General features: G+C 54.3%; 3 protein-coding genes across 6 annotated transcripts in view; 2 read left to right on the forward strand and 1 right to left on the reverse strand.

Moving 5' to 3' along the window:
• STYXL1 (serine/threonine/tyrosine interacting like 1) overlaps positions 1 to 6,173 on the forward strand; it is a 72,323-nt gene extending 66,150 nt beyond the window's left edge. For both annotated transcript variants that reach the window (XM_043559830.1, XM_043559831.1), the window contains exon 9: positions 5,921 to 6,173. In XM_043559830.1, the coding sequence (XP_043415765.1) occupies positions 5,921 to 6,052 (132 nt within the window). In that variant the 3' untranslated portion in view covers positions 6,053 to 6,173. The remainder of the gene's footprint in view (positions 1 to 5,920) is intronic.
• Positions 6,174 to 7,561: 1,388 nt separating this feature from the next.
• Positions 7,562 to 13,663, forward strand: TMEM120A (transmembrane protein 120A). The gene is made up of 12 exons (XM_043559828.1): positions 7,562 to 7,768; positions 9,426 to 9,544; positions 9,778 to 9,894; positions 11,524 to 11,583; positions 11,824 to 11,919; positions 11,993 to 12,082; positions 12,268 to 12,333; positions 12,444 to 12,505; positions 12,607 to 12,699; positions 12,821 to 12,885; positions 12,992 to 13,060; positions 13,134 to 13,663. Exons 1-12 carry the CDS (start codon positions 7,688 to 7,690, stop codon positions 13,245 to 13,247), a joined length of 1,032 nt encoding a protein of 343 aa, XP_043415763.1. The 5' UTR covers positions 7,562 to 7,687; the 3' UTR covers positions 13,248 to 13,663.
• LOC122471347 (NADPH--cytochrome P450 reductase) overlaps positions 13,645 to 14,219 on the reverse strand; it is a 63,476-nt gene continuing 62,901 nt past the window's right edge. For all 3 annotated transcript variants that reach the window (XM_043559824.1, XM_043559826.1, XM_043559827.1), the window contains one exon: positions 13,645 to 14,129. In XM_043559824.1, coding sequence (XP_043415759.1) covers positions 13,985 to 14,129 — 145 coding nt within the window. In that variant the 3' untranslated portion in view covers positions 13,645 to 13,984. The remainder of the gene's footprint in view (positions 14,130 to 14,219) is intronic.

Raw genomic sequence — 14,219 nt, forward strand, 5'->3', positions numbered from 1 at the left:
CCTAATTTACATATTTTTGTCTTAGTTATTTGTAGTATTTTTGTCTTTTAACCTTCACACTAGATTTATAAGTGAACCTACCACCTTTACATTAGATTATTTTGAATTTTACTCTACCAGTGATTCTTATACTTGCCTTTTTCCTATTACTAATTAGTGCCATTTCATTTCAGCTTTAAGTCCCTGTAACACTTCTTGAAAAACTGGTCTGGAGGTGATGAACTCCTTCAACTCTTGATTGCCTGGAAAACTCTTTATTTCTCCTTCAATTCTAAAGGACAGCTATGCTGTGTAGAGTAGTCTTGGTTGGCAGTTTTTTCTTTCAGCTTTGAATATATCATGTCACTTCTTTCTGGCTTGCTACGTTTCTGCTGGAAAACTGCTGAGAGTCTAATGGGGCTTCCTTGTGTGTACCAAGTTGTTTTTCCTTTGCTGCTTTTAACATTCCCTCGTTGTCTTTAACTTTTTTTTTTTTTCAACGTTTATTTTTGGGACACAGAGAGACAGAGCATGAACGGGGGAGGGGCAGAAAGAGAGGGAGACACAGAATCGGAAACAGGCTCCAGGCTCTGAGCCATCAGCCCAGAGCCTGACGCGGGGCTCGAACCCACGGACCGCGAGATCGTGACCTGGCTGAAGTCGGACGCTTAACCGACTGCGCCACCCAGGCGCCCCATTTAACTTTTGATTAATTAATTGTGATATGTCTTGGTGTGGATCTTTGGGTTCCTCTTTTTTAGAATTCTCTGGGCTCTGGGTATCTGTTTCCTTTTCCAGGTTAGAGAAGTTTTCGGTGTTATTTCCTCAAATAAGTTTTCTGTCCCTTTCCCTTTCTTCTCCTTCTGGGACCCCTGTACTGCGAACATTGATCTTCTTGATATTGCCCATAAGTCCCTTAAGGTATTCTTGTTTTTCTTTTCTTCTCCTCCTCCCCTTCCTTCTCCTCTTCCTCTTTCTCCTCCTCTTCCTTCCCCTCCTCCTCCTCCTTCTCTTCTGCCTTCTTCTTTTCTGTCTCCTCCTTCTTCTCCTTCCCCTCCTCTTCCTCCCCCTTCTCTTTCTCCTCTTCCTCCTCCTCCTCCTCCTTCTTTTCCTTCTCCCCCTCCTCCTCCTACTCATCCTCCTCCTCCCCCACTTCTTCCTCCTCCTGGTCCTTCTACTCCTCATCATCCTTTTTCTCCTTCTCCTTCTCCTTCTTCTGTTGCTGCTTTGATTGGATGCACTCCACTGCACTGTCTTTGAGTCCACAGATCCTTTCTTCCACTTCATGTAGTCTGCAGTTGAATCCTTTAGTTGTACTTTTCCAGTTTAGTTACGGTATCCCGCAGCTCCGTGATTTCTGTTTGGTACTTTCTTATGTTTTCTGTCTCTTAGCTGGAATTCCCACCAAGGGGGTTCAGGAGAACCTCGGTGAGCGTCTTTATGACATCAACTCTTTATCAGGTAAATCACTTATCCCCATTTCATGAGGATCTTTTTGTGAGGTTTTATCTTGTTTTGTGAGATTTGTCTTGTGAGCACATATTTTCATGTGCTTATTGACAATTCATGTATCTTCTTTGGGAAAATGTCTATTCAAGTTTTTTGCTTATGTTTCAATTGGGGTGGTTTTTTTTGTTCAGTTTTAGGAGCTCTTTCTATATTCTTCATATTAGCACCTGGATATCAATCATTTGGAATGTATTCCTCTGTTTGTTTTTTTCATTTTCCTTGGCTCTGTTGATTTCTATGCAGTGGGGAAAACAGCTACCTCTCCCAGTCTTGAAGGAATGGCCTGGTGTAGGAAATGAACCTTATTGTTCAACCCTTCCCTATTTCTTGGTTGTCTCTCACACCTTTTTGATTGTCAAAGCAGCTTGCTTTGTTCTTAGTGGCTCCCCATAGTTGAGGGTGTGCCCCCTGTCAGGGGTCCAGGGGAGGATCTTAGTCTGCATCTAGATTCGGGCTGATTGGAAGCCTGACCTTCAGGCAGCAGCTTAAACAGTATGCAAATATACCCGTTTCAGGGGAAGATGGGAACGTAGGCATTTCTGTCTGCTCCTTTTACGCTGAGCCACTGGGATGATAGCCAGGTAAGAACTCTCTCTTTGGTTGCTACTGTCCTGTTGAACCCATAAACACAAGCCCCACTGGCCACCTGCTTTTGGTTATTTTGGGTGTACACCCAGAGTGGAATGGCTGGATCGTATGGTAATTCTATTTTTACTTTTTTGAGTAATCACTGTACTGTTTTCCACAGCGGCTGCACCATTTTACATTCCCACCAATGGTGTGCCAGGTTTCCAGATTCTCCACATCCTCACTAACACTTCTTATTTTCTGTTGTTGTTGTTGTTGTTGTTGTTTAAATAGTAGCCATCCTAATGGGTGTAAGGTGATATCTCGTTGCAGTTTTTTTCTTTTTATTGTGTTAAAATACACATAATGTAACACTTATCATCTTAACCATTTATTTACTTATGTGCATCTTAACCATTTTGAAAACGTGTACAGTCCAGTGGTATTAAATACTTTCTAGAGGCATCTGGGTGGCTTTGTTGGTTGAGTGTCCAACTCTTGATTTTGGCTCAGGTCATGATCCCAAGGTCATGGGATTGAGCCCTGTGTTGGGCTCTGTGCTAAGGGTGAAGACTGCTTATGATTCTCTCTCCCTCTGCCCCTCTTCCCCACCTGGGCTCGCTCTCTCTCTCTCTCTCTCTCTCTCTAAAATAAAATTTTTTTAAATCTTTAAATACTTTCTAGTGTTGTACAGCCATTACCATCATCCATCCCCATAACTGTTTTTATCTTGTAAAGCTGAAACTCTTTTAAGCTCTATTAGACAGTAATTCCCCATTCTCCCCTCCCCTCAAGCCCGGCAACCATCATTCTATTTCCTGTCTCTATGACTTTAACTCTGCTAGTTACCTCATATCAGTAGATCACACAGTATTTTTTCTTTTGTTGACTGGCTTATTTTACTTCTCACGATGTCCTCAAGGTTCATCCATGTTGTAGCGTGTCAGAATTTCCTTCTTTAAAAACATTTTTTTTAATGTTTATTTGTTTTTGAGGGAGAGAGGCAGAGAATGAGCAGGGGAGGGACAGAGAGAGAAGGGGAGACACAGACACGGAATCCGAAGCAGGCTCCAGGCTCTGAGCTGTCAGCACAGAGCCTGACGCAGGGCTCAAACCTACAAACTGCGAGATCATGACCTGAGCCGAAGTCGGACGCCCAACCGACTGAGCCACCGAGGTGCCCCAAGAATTTCCTTCTTTTTAAAGATAGAATAACATTCCATTGTGTATATATGCCACATTTTGTTTTCCCCTTCATCCGTTGATGGACACTTGGGTTGCCTCCGTGTTTGAGGTATTGTGAATAATGATGCTACGAATATGGGTGTACAAATATCTCTTTCAAGACCCTGTTTTCAATTCTTTGGGGTGTATAGCTGGATCATATGGTATCTCTGTTTTTAATTTTTTTGAGGAATCTCCATACTGTTTTTCCACCATGGCTGTACCATTTTACATTCCCACCAACAGTACACAAGGATTCCCTTTTCTCCACATCCTCACCAATGCTTGTTGTTGTTTTTTGTTGTTTTTCTTTTAATATTATAACCATCTTAATAGGAGTGAGGCATTATCTTACTATAGTTTTGATTTGCATTTCCCTAATGATTGGTGATGTCGAGCAAGTATTTTCATGTGCTAATTGACCATTCACGTATCTTCTTTGGAAAATGTCTATTCAAGTTTTTTGCTTACGTTTCAATTGGGCTGTTTGGTTTTTTGTTGAGTTTTAGGAGTTCTTTCTATATTGTTCATATTAGCACCTGGATATCAATCAGATATATCACTCGAAAATGTTCCCTCCCAAACTGTGGCTTGCCTTTTCACTCTGCTCATTGTGTCTTTTGATGCACGGAAGTTTTGTTTTGTTTGTTTGTTTGTTTGTTTTTGATTTGTCCAATTTGTCCATTTTTAATCCCCTGTACTTTTGGTATCCTATCCAAGAAATCATTGCCAAATCCAGTGTTATGAAATTTTTCTCCTATGTTTTCTTCTAAGATTTTTGTAGTGTAAGCTCTCACACTTAGGTCTTCAATTGTTTTTGAGTTAATTTTTGTATATGATGTAAGGTTAAGTGTTCAACTTGACTCTTTTGCATGTGGGTATCCAGTTTTCCCAGCACCACTTGCGCTTTTTCCATTGAATGGTTTTGGCACCCTCCTTGAAACCATTTGGCCACATATACGAGAGCTTATTTCTGGGCTGTCTGTCCTATTCCTTTGGCTTAAATGTTTATCTTTATCCCACTACTACGCTGTTTTTGATTACTATAGTTTTGTAATAGCTTCAGAGATTTGAAATCAGGGAATATGAGAATTCCAGTGCTGTTCTCTTTCTTTCAAGACTGTTTTGGCTACGTGGGGGTCCCTTGAGATTCTATAAGAATTATAGGATGGGCTTTTCAATTTCTGCATGAAATGCTGTTGGGATTTGGTAGAGATTGTATTAAATCTATACATCACTTTGGGTAGTACTGACATCTTAACAGTATCAAGGCTTCCTGTCCATGTGAACGGGCTGTCTTTCCATTTATTTTGTGTCTTTTCATTTTTTTTAATGTTTATTTATTTTTGAGAGAGAGAGAGAGAGAGAGAGAGAGACTGACTGACCCCGAGCATGAGTGGGGGAGGGGCAGAGAGAGAGGAGACAGAATCGGAAGCAGGCTCCAGGCTCCGAGCTGTCAGCACAGAGCCCGATGCAGGGCTTGAACCCACAAACTGCGAGATCATGACCTGAACCAAAGTCTGACGCCTAACCAACTGAGCCACCCAGGTGCCCCATCTGTGTCTTTTAAAATACCTTACAGCATGTTTTATTATTTTTAGGTTACAGGTCTTTCGCCCCCTTGGTTAGGTTTATTCCTAAGTATTTATTCCTTTTGATGCCACTGTAAATGGAATTTTGTTTTTAGTTTACTTTTGAGATCATTTGTTGTTAGTGCATAGATATACAACTAATTTTGAGTGTTGGTTTTGTAATTTTGCAACTTTGCTAAATTCATTTATTCTAACAGATTTTTTGGTGTAATCTTTAAGGTTTTCTACACATAAAATCATGTCACCTGCAAACAGAGGTAATTTTACTTCTTCCTTTCCAATTTGGGTGTCCCTTCCTTCCTTCTTTCCTCCCTCCCTCCCTTCCTCTCTCTGGTTAGGACCTCTAGCGCAATGTGGAATAGAGGTGGTGCAAGCTGGCATCCTTGTCTTGTTCCTGATCTTAGAGGAAAAGCTTTCAGTCTTTCACTGTTGAGTATGATATTACCCGTGGCCTTGTCCTGTATGGCCTTTATTATGTTGAGGTATGTTTTCGGTTCCTAGTTTGCTGAGGCCCATTTTTCCTTTTTCCTCTGTCCTCAACCCAGATAGAGACCAGTTTGTCCTCTTCCTTCGGGTAATGACCCTTCCTTCATTTTAAGGTGGACACCTGAAGGAAAGCAGTTGCAAGTTCCCTTCTTCAGAGAATTTCCCCACAGTTCCCTTCCCCTTTCCATTCATTTAGCCGTTCACAATGCCAACCTTTGTTGGGGCTGCACTGTGTGCCGGGCATGGGCATGGTACTCTCCTGCCCACAGAAGCTTTCACCCATGTTGTCTCAGCCTTCACAGGAGCCTTCTGAACTAAGAATGATCTCTGCCTCCATATCCAGCAGCAGATGCGCAGAGGTGCCTGCTCAAAGCAGAGCCAGCTCCTATGACTCCTTGCCCTGATGTATTAACTCCAGGCTGCTGCTGCTTCTGTGTCCAGCCATTAAGCCGTGTTGCTGGCCCACGGGCAGGTGCCTCCTGTCCCTCTTGAGCTGGCTGTGATAGAGGTGGAAGGGCTCAGGTCCAGTCCCTGAGGTCTGCTTTCTCTCCTTGCATTGACAGAAGTCCTGGGCCTACGTCAAGAAGTGTAAAACCAACATGCGTCCAAACCGGGGCTTGGTGGCTCAGCTGTCAGAGTGGGAGAAGGTCGTCCTCGGAGACCGTGTCACAGACATCTTGGATCCACTCTATTGATCTCCTCTGTGGCCCAGCTATGGGTCCCGAAGAACCTCGCTTGGGGGCTTCTTGTGGGTACTGGGCCAGGATGTGTAACCAGGTTGGTGTGGAAAGAGAAGGCCTTTGCTGCCTGAAGTCACGTAGCAGCCTCTTGTAGTGGTTCTTCTCCGGCTCCTCCTTCATGCCACAGAGCAGGCAAGACTCAGCAGGAATCCCCCCATCCCTGGGTCATCCTGGACACCCTTCCTGCACTCCTGAGGCTGCCTCTGGAAAAGCATTTGGCTGTCTGAACAGCTATCCCACACGCCCCGGTGACTTGGACCCTTTGGAGGCTATCTGGGAGGAGTTCCAGGGGAACTGCCTTACGTTGGTCCACAGGGGTGTCACAGTGCCCACCTATGGGCAGAGATCCCCCCCTCCCCCCAGCTCCAGAGATGCCAGGCCCAGCCTTAGCCCAGGTGTCAGTCTCCACAGTTCTGATAGGTTTCTGGCACGGGGCACACCGTTGCCTCATCCCTGGTCCTAGAACTCCCCAGCCAGTCTGATGGCTTCTTCAGAGTTCCTTTCCTTCTCCCCCACTCGTTTCCTCCTGGCTGGCTTCCCTAAGAAGAGATTTCCACCGCTCCTATCTCCCACACCCATGCTTCTAGAAATTCCTCAGGTCTTAGGGGGATTTTCTTCGGAATGTGCTTCCAAGCCCTGGAAGCACCCACAGCACAAGTCAGTAGATGGCACAGACGATGGGACTGACAGGGAATTTGGGACGTCTGCCCCTGTTCAGTCAGCAAACATTCTCTGCCACCCATGTGCGGCTGGGGAGGGACCTAGAGGTGAAGGCCATCTCACCTTCCAGGACTCTTTGCAGAAGGGTGAAATTGTCCTGCTCCCCAACGGAAGCCCAAGCCCTCAAGGAGTGGGGTTTTGCCCGACGGATAAGGGCTTTCCAGCCAATCAGGCCTGAAATCCGTTGGGCTAGGAACTGGAACAGAGTTTGGGAAGGCTGCAAACAATGGCTCTGTGGGTTAGGGACCTCCTGGTAGGAAGGGCAGAGCGGCTGGCACGTTTTCTTTGGGGACCTGGTGGGGATTAGCCTTGTGTGTTAGGACGGGCAGTCTGGTGGCTCCTGCAAGGACAGTAGCGGTGAGTCTGGAGGCTGGGAGACCGTAAGGCTGCCGCTGTAAAAATCCAAGCCAGAAAAGAGGCTTGGAATCCTCTTCCTGCAGAGGTGCTGCTTTCCCAAGGACGAAAGTGTTTGAGGCAGGGGTCACCCCCGTGGGCTTCAGTTTACTGTCAGCGTGACCGGGCGGAGCTCTGCGGGGCGTAACACGTGGCCGGCATGATCCCGTGGAGCCCGAACCGGAGCCGCCGACCCCGGCGCGCGCCAGCCCCAGGATGGGCTGTGAGCTGCGAGCTGCGGGGAGAGCGCCCCAGCACACGTGGCCCCGCCCCCGCCCCGCCCAGGGCTCGGATTGGCTCAGGCAGGGGGCGGGGCTAGCGCTCTGGTAGCTTCAGGCCTTTTCCCATTGGTGGTCTTGGCGGCGCGAGCCCGGAAGCGGACGGGGGCGGCGGCGGAGGCGGCTGAGGCGCCTCGGGCGGGCCGGGGTTGCGGCGAGGTCCCAAGACTCGGCTTGTCCGGCGTGTGGCCCGGCAGCCATGCACCCCCCGGCCCCGGGCCCGTTAGGCGACTGCCTGCGGGACTGGGAGGAGCTGCAGCAGGACTTCCAGAGCCTCCAGGTGAGTGCCAGTGCGGGCGTCCATTGGCCCAGAGCCACGTCCCTCTGGCTCGAGGTCAAGGGTCGGGCAGCCCTGGGTCAGGCAGTGGGGGCTCAGGGCCAAGGGTCGAGGACGCTGGCGTGGCACCCGAGGGCGAGGAGGCCCTGGGTGCTGGTGGCCCTAGCTGGACCCTCCTCTCGGCCTCAAATGAGTGTCCGGCGGCAGCCCCCATCGCCGGCACTGCCGCTGCGACCCTGGTGGGGACCCGCTGCACCTAGCGGACCTGGGGCCTTGTGCGGGGGCCTCGGAAAGAGGTCCCTGCCCCGTCCTCTCCCAGGAGAGCGGCCTCCTGAGTCAAAGCCGGCCAGGCCCAGTCTTGGGTCGGTCACCTCGCAAACATGCCTCGGGCGCCGGCACGGCTGGAGCCAGAGCAGCGCCAGCAGCGCGGTCCCCGCCCTAGGACAGCGCTGGGAGGTCTGGGCTCCCCCGGGCGGCAGGGTAGTGGTGTGTAGGTGAGGTGCCTGGATGGGGGCGGGGCCCATCCAGGGTGAAGGACAGCAGCCACGGAGGCAGGACTATGTGGCTACTGTAAAGAGAGTGAGGGGAGAAGTGGGTGGGCCAGACCCTGCAGGGACCTCATGGATGAGATCGGAATCTTTCTGATACCAGTAGGGAGCCATGGGAGGAAGTGTCTGGATCTGACTTGTATGCACCCTGTGCTGTTCTGTGGGGAGCCCCGAGGGGAGGGGTGAAGGCTGCTGGTCTCCTCTGGACAGGAGAAACTGGTTGGTAGGGGTGGCAGATGTAGCACGTGTTGGGTTCTGAGGGGGGTGTGGTGGCCCCTTTGGGCCATGAGAAACAAAAGACCTAGAAAGGGTAGAGTACCTAGGCCGGCTGGGTACTTGGTCATGGCTTTATCTCTCCTGTACTGGTTCCAGCTCCTTCCTGTCTGCACTGAAGCCTTGTAGCCCAGCCTGGGCCTGGCCAAGGCTACTGTCACTGGGGTTTCTCCTGGAGTCCTGAGCAGAGCAGACTTAGTCTCCCAGCCTGGCCACCCCTGCCTGACCTTCCTCACACTTCCTATGGTTGTCTCCAGGCTTCTCCTCTGGAAACTCACCCACCAGGGCAAAGTGCTCTGGGAAGCTTTGGGCCAAAGGTGCTGGGGGAGGGGTAGAAGGACTGATCTTACAGCTGGAGGTCTAAGGGCTGGAGCCTGATGACCTTTAACCTGGGAAGCAGATGCGGGGAGTGCCAGAGCAGCAGGCGTCTTGGACAACCTCAGCTCCCCTGTGCTAGCAGGCCGGGTAGGCAGGAGGATCCGAGAGGACCAGAGTGGCTTCAGGCAGCCTGATTGGTCCAGAAGGTAGACCTTGGGCCTAGAATCTGAACTCGAGGTGGGAACAACTAGTAGGTGGGCTGAGACCAAGAAACTTTCAGAAACTAGTCTGTTTCTGGGACAAGGGGGTCGTGATGGCCTCTGGGCTTTGAGAAGGAGCCCCATCCCCTTGCCTGCCTTGGGGAGAGGGCAACCTCAGGGAGGTCCTTGGGCCGGCTGTCTCCTTTCTTTCTCAGACCCTCCAGAGGAGCCCCTGGGGCGTCTCTGCCCCACGCCCTGTCCAGCAGGTGCTGGCTCAGGGGCCTTCTAACCAGTTTGAGCCTTCCCCTGCCTGCTCCCCAGGAGACCCACCGGCTGTACCGCCTGAAGCTGGAGGAGCTGATCAAGCTGCAGAACAGTTGTACCAGCTCTATCACTCGGCAGAAGAAGCGGCTCCAGGAGCTGGCTCTTGTCCTGAAGAAGTTAGGACCCTCCCCCACCGCTTCCATAGTCCCCCATGCCTCCCGTACCGCCCTGGCCTAGGGCTGGGGAGTGGGCGTCGGATCTGGGTTGGGGGAGAGCTGGCACTGACTCCTGAGTGTCCCGGGCGTGGCATCTCCCCTCGCTGGGTCCTGTTGACCCTCCTGCCCCACGGGTGTCGGCTGGGGATACCTGGGGGCCCCCTGCCCTGACTCTGGCTTCTGTCTACCTGCAGATGCAAACCCTCCCTTCAGTCGGAGGCTGAGGAGGCTGCACGGGAACTGGAGAACCAGATCAAGGAGCGCCAAGGCCTCTTCTTCGATATGGAGGCCTATTTGCCCAAGAAGAATGGGTGAGACCCCCTCCCCCAAGCTCCGTTCACAGATGCTCCTGGGCGGCGGCCTGAAGAGCAGTTTCCTTTGGTTGCTTGGCTGGCAAATGTTCCCTCAACCTACTCTGGGCCGAGCAGTCAGGCCCAGCCCTGTGTCTGGGAGATGGCACGAGTGACAGTGACAGTTCACGGAGATGGGTGCTTTGGGGAGGAAGGACAAGAACTAGAGGAGCACAGTGAGGGGTGCCTCACCCAACCTGAAGGTCAGGGAAAGCATGGAGCACAAAGGAGTGAGCTTGGCAGGCATGGGAGGGTGGAAACCGCAGGTCTGGCCAGAGCTCAGGGAGGTGGTGGGCGACCAGAGGGGAAACCAGGCCTTGGAGTTTGCTTCGGCCCCAGTAGGCCGGGCAGAGGGACCTTTAGATCAGCCACCGTCACTGAGGAGAGTGGCAGGGGACGGTGTACAACCCTTGGCCGAGTAAAAGAGACCACAGGCAGCAAGACAGCTGAGAAAGAGCATGTTCCAGAAGGAGGGGACAGCAGCCTCAGACCAGATGGCCCAGGGGGGTCAGATGCCATACGGAAGGGAAATGTTTCCTGGAAGTCAGGGCGGCCTTGGAGAGAACCACTCCACAGGATGGTGGAGGTGGAAGTTGGTAAGCGGGTGACCAAGAGCTGGGGGACGGGCACATTTAGGCAGCTCTTCCCAAGCTTGGCTGTGAGTGGAAGGGGAAACCAGCAGCTGGAACTTGGCCTAGGGGTGGGGGTGGGGGAGTGCTTTTGCTGCACCCTCGTTTGTGTGTGTGTGTGTGAGTGTGTTACTTTGTACCTGGGGAAGACCTGGGCACATGTACCTTCGGGGAGGTGGGACCCTCGGAGTGGGAGACCCAGTAAAGGGAAATCCCTGGGGAGGTGGGAAGGGCTGGGCGTGGGCCCTTCTCATTTGTGAGGGGAGGGCGTGCGGAGAGGGTGAGGAGGGAGGCCCAGGAGAGGTCAGCCGCCTGGAGGGAGGGTTTGACGAAGCCACTGCAGGGATGGCATAGGGAGCTGGGGGTTATGGGGTCGACAAAGTGGCTGACGTGCAAGGGGCGCTCGCAACCTCAGCTGGCTTGGGAAAGGAGCCTGGGGTTGGGGGGCCTGGAAGCCTCAGAGAGGGCCAGGGTCCACATGGGGCAACCCACCTGGGAGGCTCAGGGTCAGAGCACAGGCTGAATTTCGGAGGGAGCCCTTATGGGCCGGGAGGGGGCCCTGGCGGGGCGGACTGGGGGCTGAAGGCTGTCAGGTAGCAGGAATGGAGGAGGTGATAGCGGGTGTGCGCGCTCACAGGCACCGAGCCCTGCCCCGGGCTCGCAGGGGCGATCTGAGATGTGGGCAGGGCTGCCAGAGGGTGGGAGAGCCAGGCCGCCCTGGAGGCCCTGGGGAGAGACCAGGGAGGGGACGCTGCTGGTTTACCCTGGAGCGGGACTGGGGAGCAGGCAGAGAGGCTGGGCCTTGGCGTCTCCCTCCCCTTGAGTGGGTCCGCAGCACCCCCAACGTCGGAACCCTAGGCCAAGGCCACGGGAAGTCCGGGTAGGGATGGTGGCCCCAGCTCTGCGTCTTTGGCTGCCCTCCCCGTCGGAGCCTCTCCTCACCTGGTGTCCCCTCTCCTAGGTTGTACCTGAGCCTGGTTCTGGGCAATGTCAACGTGACACTCCTGAGCAAGCAGGCTAAGTAATTTGTTGTCGTGGGCTGGGTCCCCACCCTGCTCGCCACCCTCCCGGGTCCTTTCCATCCCGCCCCAGCTGCCCCGGCTAAGCCTCGGGGCGCAGCGGTCAGCGCCGGGGTCGCTGTCCCGGGCCAGCCCGTGCCTCCTGCGGAAGTGTGTCTGGAACAGGAGCCTCCCTTCCGGGTGGAGGCGAGGGTGGGCCCTGCCGGCACCCCGGCCTGTCCCACGAGTGTGTGCCCACCCAGGTTTGCCTACAAGGACGAGTACGAGAAGTTCAAGCTCTACCTCACCATCATCCTCATCGTCATCTCCTTCACCTGCCGCTTCCTCCTCAACTCCAGGTGGGTGCGCTGCTCAGGACTAGGCCCCTGCCCCCCTCCAGGCTCTGGCACCAACCCTCTGTCCCCTCCTCAGGGTGACAGACGCCGCCTTCAACTTCCTGCTGGTCTGGTATTACTGCACGCTGACCATCCGAGAGAGCATCCTCATCAACAACGGCTCCCGGTGGGTGAGGGGGCGAGGCGGGCGCTGGAGCTCCCCGGGGAGGGGGTGCATGCCCCGGGCCCCCGAGAAGCAGGCACTGGACCGGGGTGCTGCTTTCTTCCCGCCTCGGCCTTGCTCCCTGTCCCTGAGCACCAGTCCTGGGGGCTGAGGGGACAGGAGTGACACTGGCTTCCCTATGTATGCAGGATCAAAGGCTGGTGGGTTTTCCATCATTACGTGTCCACCTTCCTGTCGGGAGTCATGCTGACGTGGTGAGTGGCAGGGCTTGGCTCCCAGGCCCTGGGGGGTCGAGGGGGTGAGTGCGGGCCAGAAAGGTGGTGCCCCCCGAGCTCCTTACCTTTCCCACCGCTTTCTACCTCAGGCCTGACGGCCTCATGTACCAGAAGTTCCGGAACCAATTCCTGTCTTTCTCCATGTACCAGAGTGAGTATCTCAGAGGGCCCCGCTCGGCTCAGGAATCCCCCACGGGGAGGGGCGGGCTGAGGACTTGGGGCCCCAGCCTGGTTCTGATGCCCCCGCCCCAGGCTTTGTGCAGTTCCTGCAGTATTACTACCAGAGCGGCTGCCTGTACCGCCTGCGGGCCCTGGGCGAGAGGCACACTATGGACCTCACTGTGGGTGAGTCGGGCGTGGCCGCCCTGCTTGGGAGCCCTGACAGGGGGGCCGGAAAGGGAAGTCCTCTCCTGTCCACGTGGGTCTGAGAGACCGTGCCCATCTCCGTCCTCTTTCCTCCCCGCAGAGGGCTTCCAGTCCTGGATGTGGCGGGGCCTCACCTTCCTGCTGCCCTTTCTTTTCTTTGGACACGTAAGTCGTCCCTGCCCCTGCGCGTCTGGCTGGGCATCCCCGTGTTCTGGCTTTGGGCCCGAGTGGGGACCGGGATCTGCTGCTTGAAACCTCCCATTCCTCCCAGTTCTGGCAGCTTTTTAACGCGCTGACGTTGTTCAACCTGGCCCGGGATCCTGAGTGCAAGGAGTGGCAGGTGAGCGGGGGGGGGAGGCCCGAGAGGCATGCCGGGAGGGCCGGCGCCGTCCTGACCCCGCTTCCTCCCCCAGGTGCTCATGTGCGGCTTCCCCTTCCTCCTACTCTTCCTTGGCAACTTCTTCACCACCCTGCGGGTTGTGCACCAGAAATTCCACAGTCAGAGGCGTGGGAGCAAGAAAGAATGAGCCTGGGCCTTCCCCCGCCCGCCCGGCTCCCTACGACACCCCTGGCCTGGAGGCGGGTTCTGGCCCCTGTGTTGAGGGGGTAGGGGGCTCCCCTCAACCGGGAGGGTCTCTTCTGCTCTCCCTGGGGTGTTGTGGGCTCTGTGGGCCCCAAAGGCTGTGCTGGAGAGGAGGGGCCTGGGCCATAGGTGGCCCCAGGCTCCTGTGGGGAGCTGGGGGCCAGCAGCCTCAATAAAGGAAGAGCGGCACAGAGGTGGCTTGAGGCGTGTGCTCTCCGAAGGGTGAGGCAGGGCCTCCGCGCCACCACAGCATGGGTTCTCGGGGCTCCTGAGCTGCTCTCTGGGGGTCTGAGTAGACCCAGGGGGAGGCCCCGGATCTCCTCAAGCAATACCAGTCAAAATACAGAAAACAGAACTTTATTCCAAGGACCAGAGATTATTTAAAATTATTTACAGTCATTGAAAATAATGCGGAGGGGCTGGGCCCCAGCTCAGCTGAGAAGAGCCCCTTCTGTACAGCCACCAAGGGCCGGAGATGTTCACAAAACACAGGCCCTGGTCTCCCCTGACCACATGCCCTGGGGCCGGGGTGCTCCAGAGGGTGCGTCTGGGGCCTGGACCGGTCCCTCGGCCCACCTCCCGCGGCAAGAAACCAGCCAGGAGACTGGCAGAAGGGAGCGAGGAAGGTGATTACAGGGAGAAGCAAGTCTGTGGGGCTTGAGGGGCAGGGCCGGGCTGCCCCTAGCTCCACACGTCCAGGGAGTAGCGGCCCTTGGTCATCAGCTTCTTGATGTAGTCCACGGCCTGGGCGTGCTCCATGGCCCCCACCTCGGCCACGATGTCGTAGAAGGTGTTCTGCACATCCCTTGCCATGTTTCGAGCATCCCTGGGGCAGGATGGAGGTGGCACTGGGCAAGGGCCCCCCCCAACCCCGGGCAGGCAAACCCCACCCCGCCCCTCCCCTCCTCTGCCCCCA

The sequence above is a fragment of the Prionailurus bengalensis genome, chromosome E3 (assembly GCF_016509475.1).
Source record: "Prionailurus bengalensis isolate Pbe53 chromosome E3, Fcat_Pben_1.1_paternal_pri, whole genome shotgun sequence".
NCBI lineage: Eukaryota > Metazoa > Chordata > Mammalia > Carnivora > Felidae > Prionailurus > Prionailurus bengalensis.

Coding starts and splice junctions, on each gene's coding strand:
- TMEM120A (XM_043559828.1), top strand. CDS start 7,688: ATGCACCCCCCGGCCCCGGGCCCGTTAGGCGACTGCCTGCGGGACTGG. Junction 12,083..12,267: donor CTCATCAACAACGGCTCCCG/GTGGGTGAGGGG, acceptor CTATGTATGCAG/GATCAAAGGCTGGTGGGTTT. Junction 12,506..12,606: donor GTCTTTCTCCATGTACCAGA/GTGAGTATCTCA, acceptor CCCCCGCCCCAG/GCTTTGTGCAGTTCCTGCAG.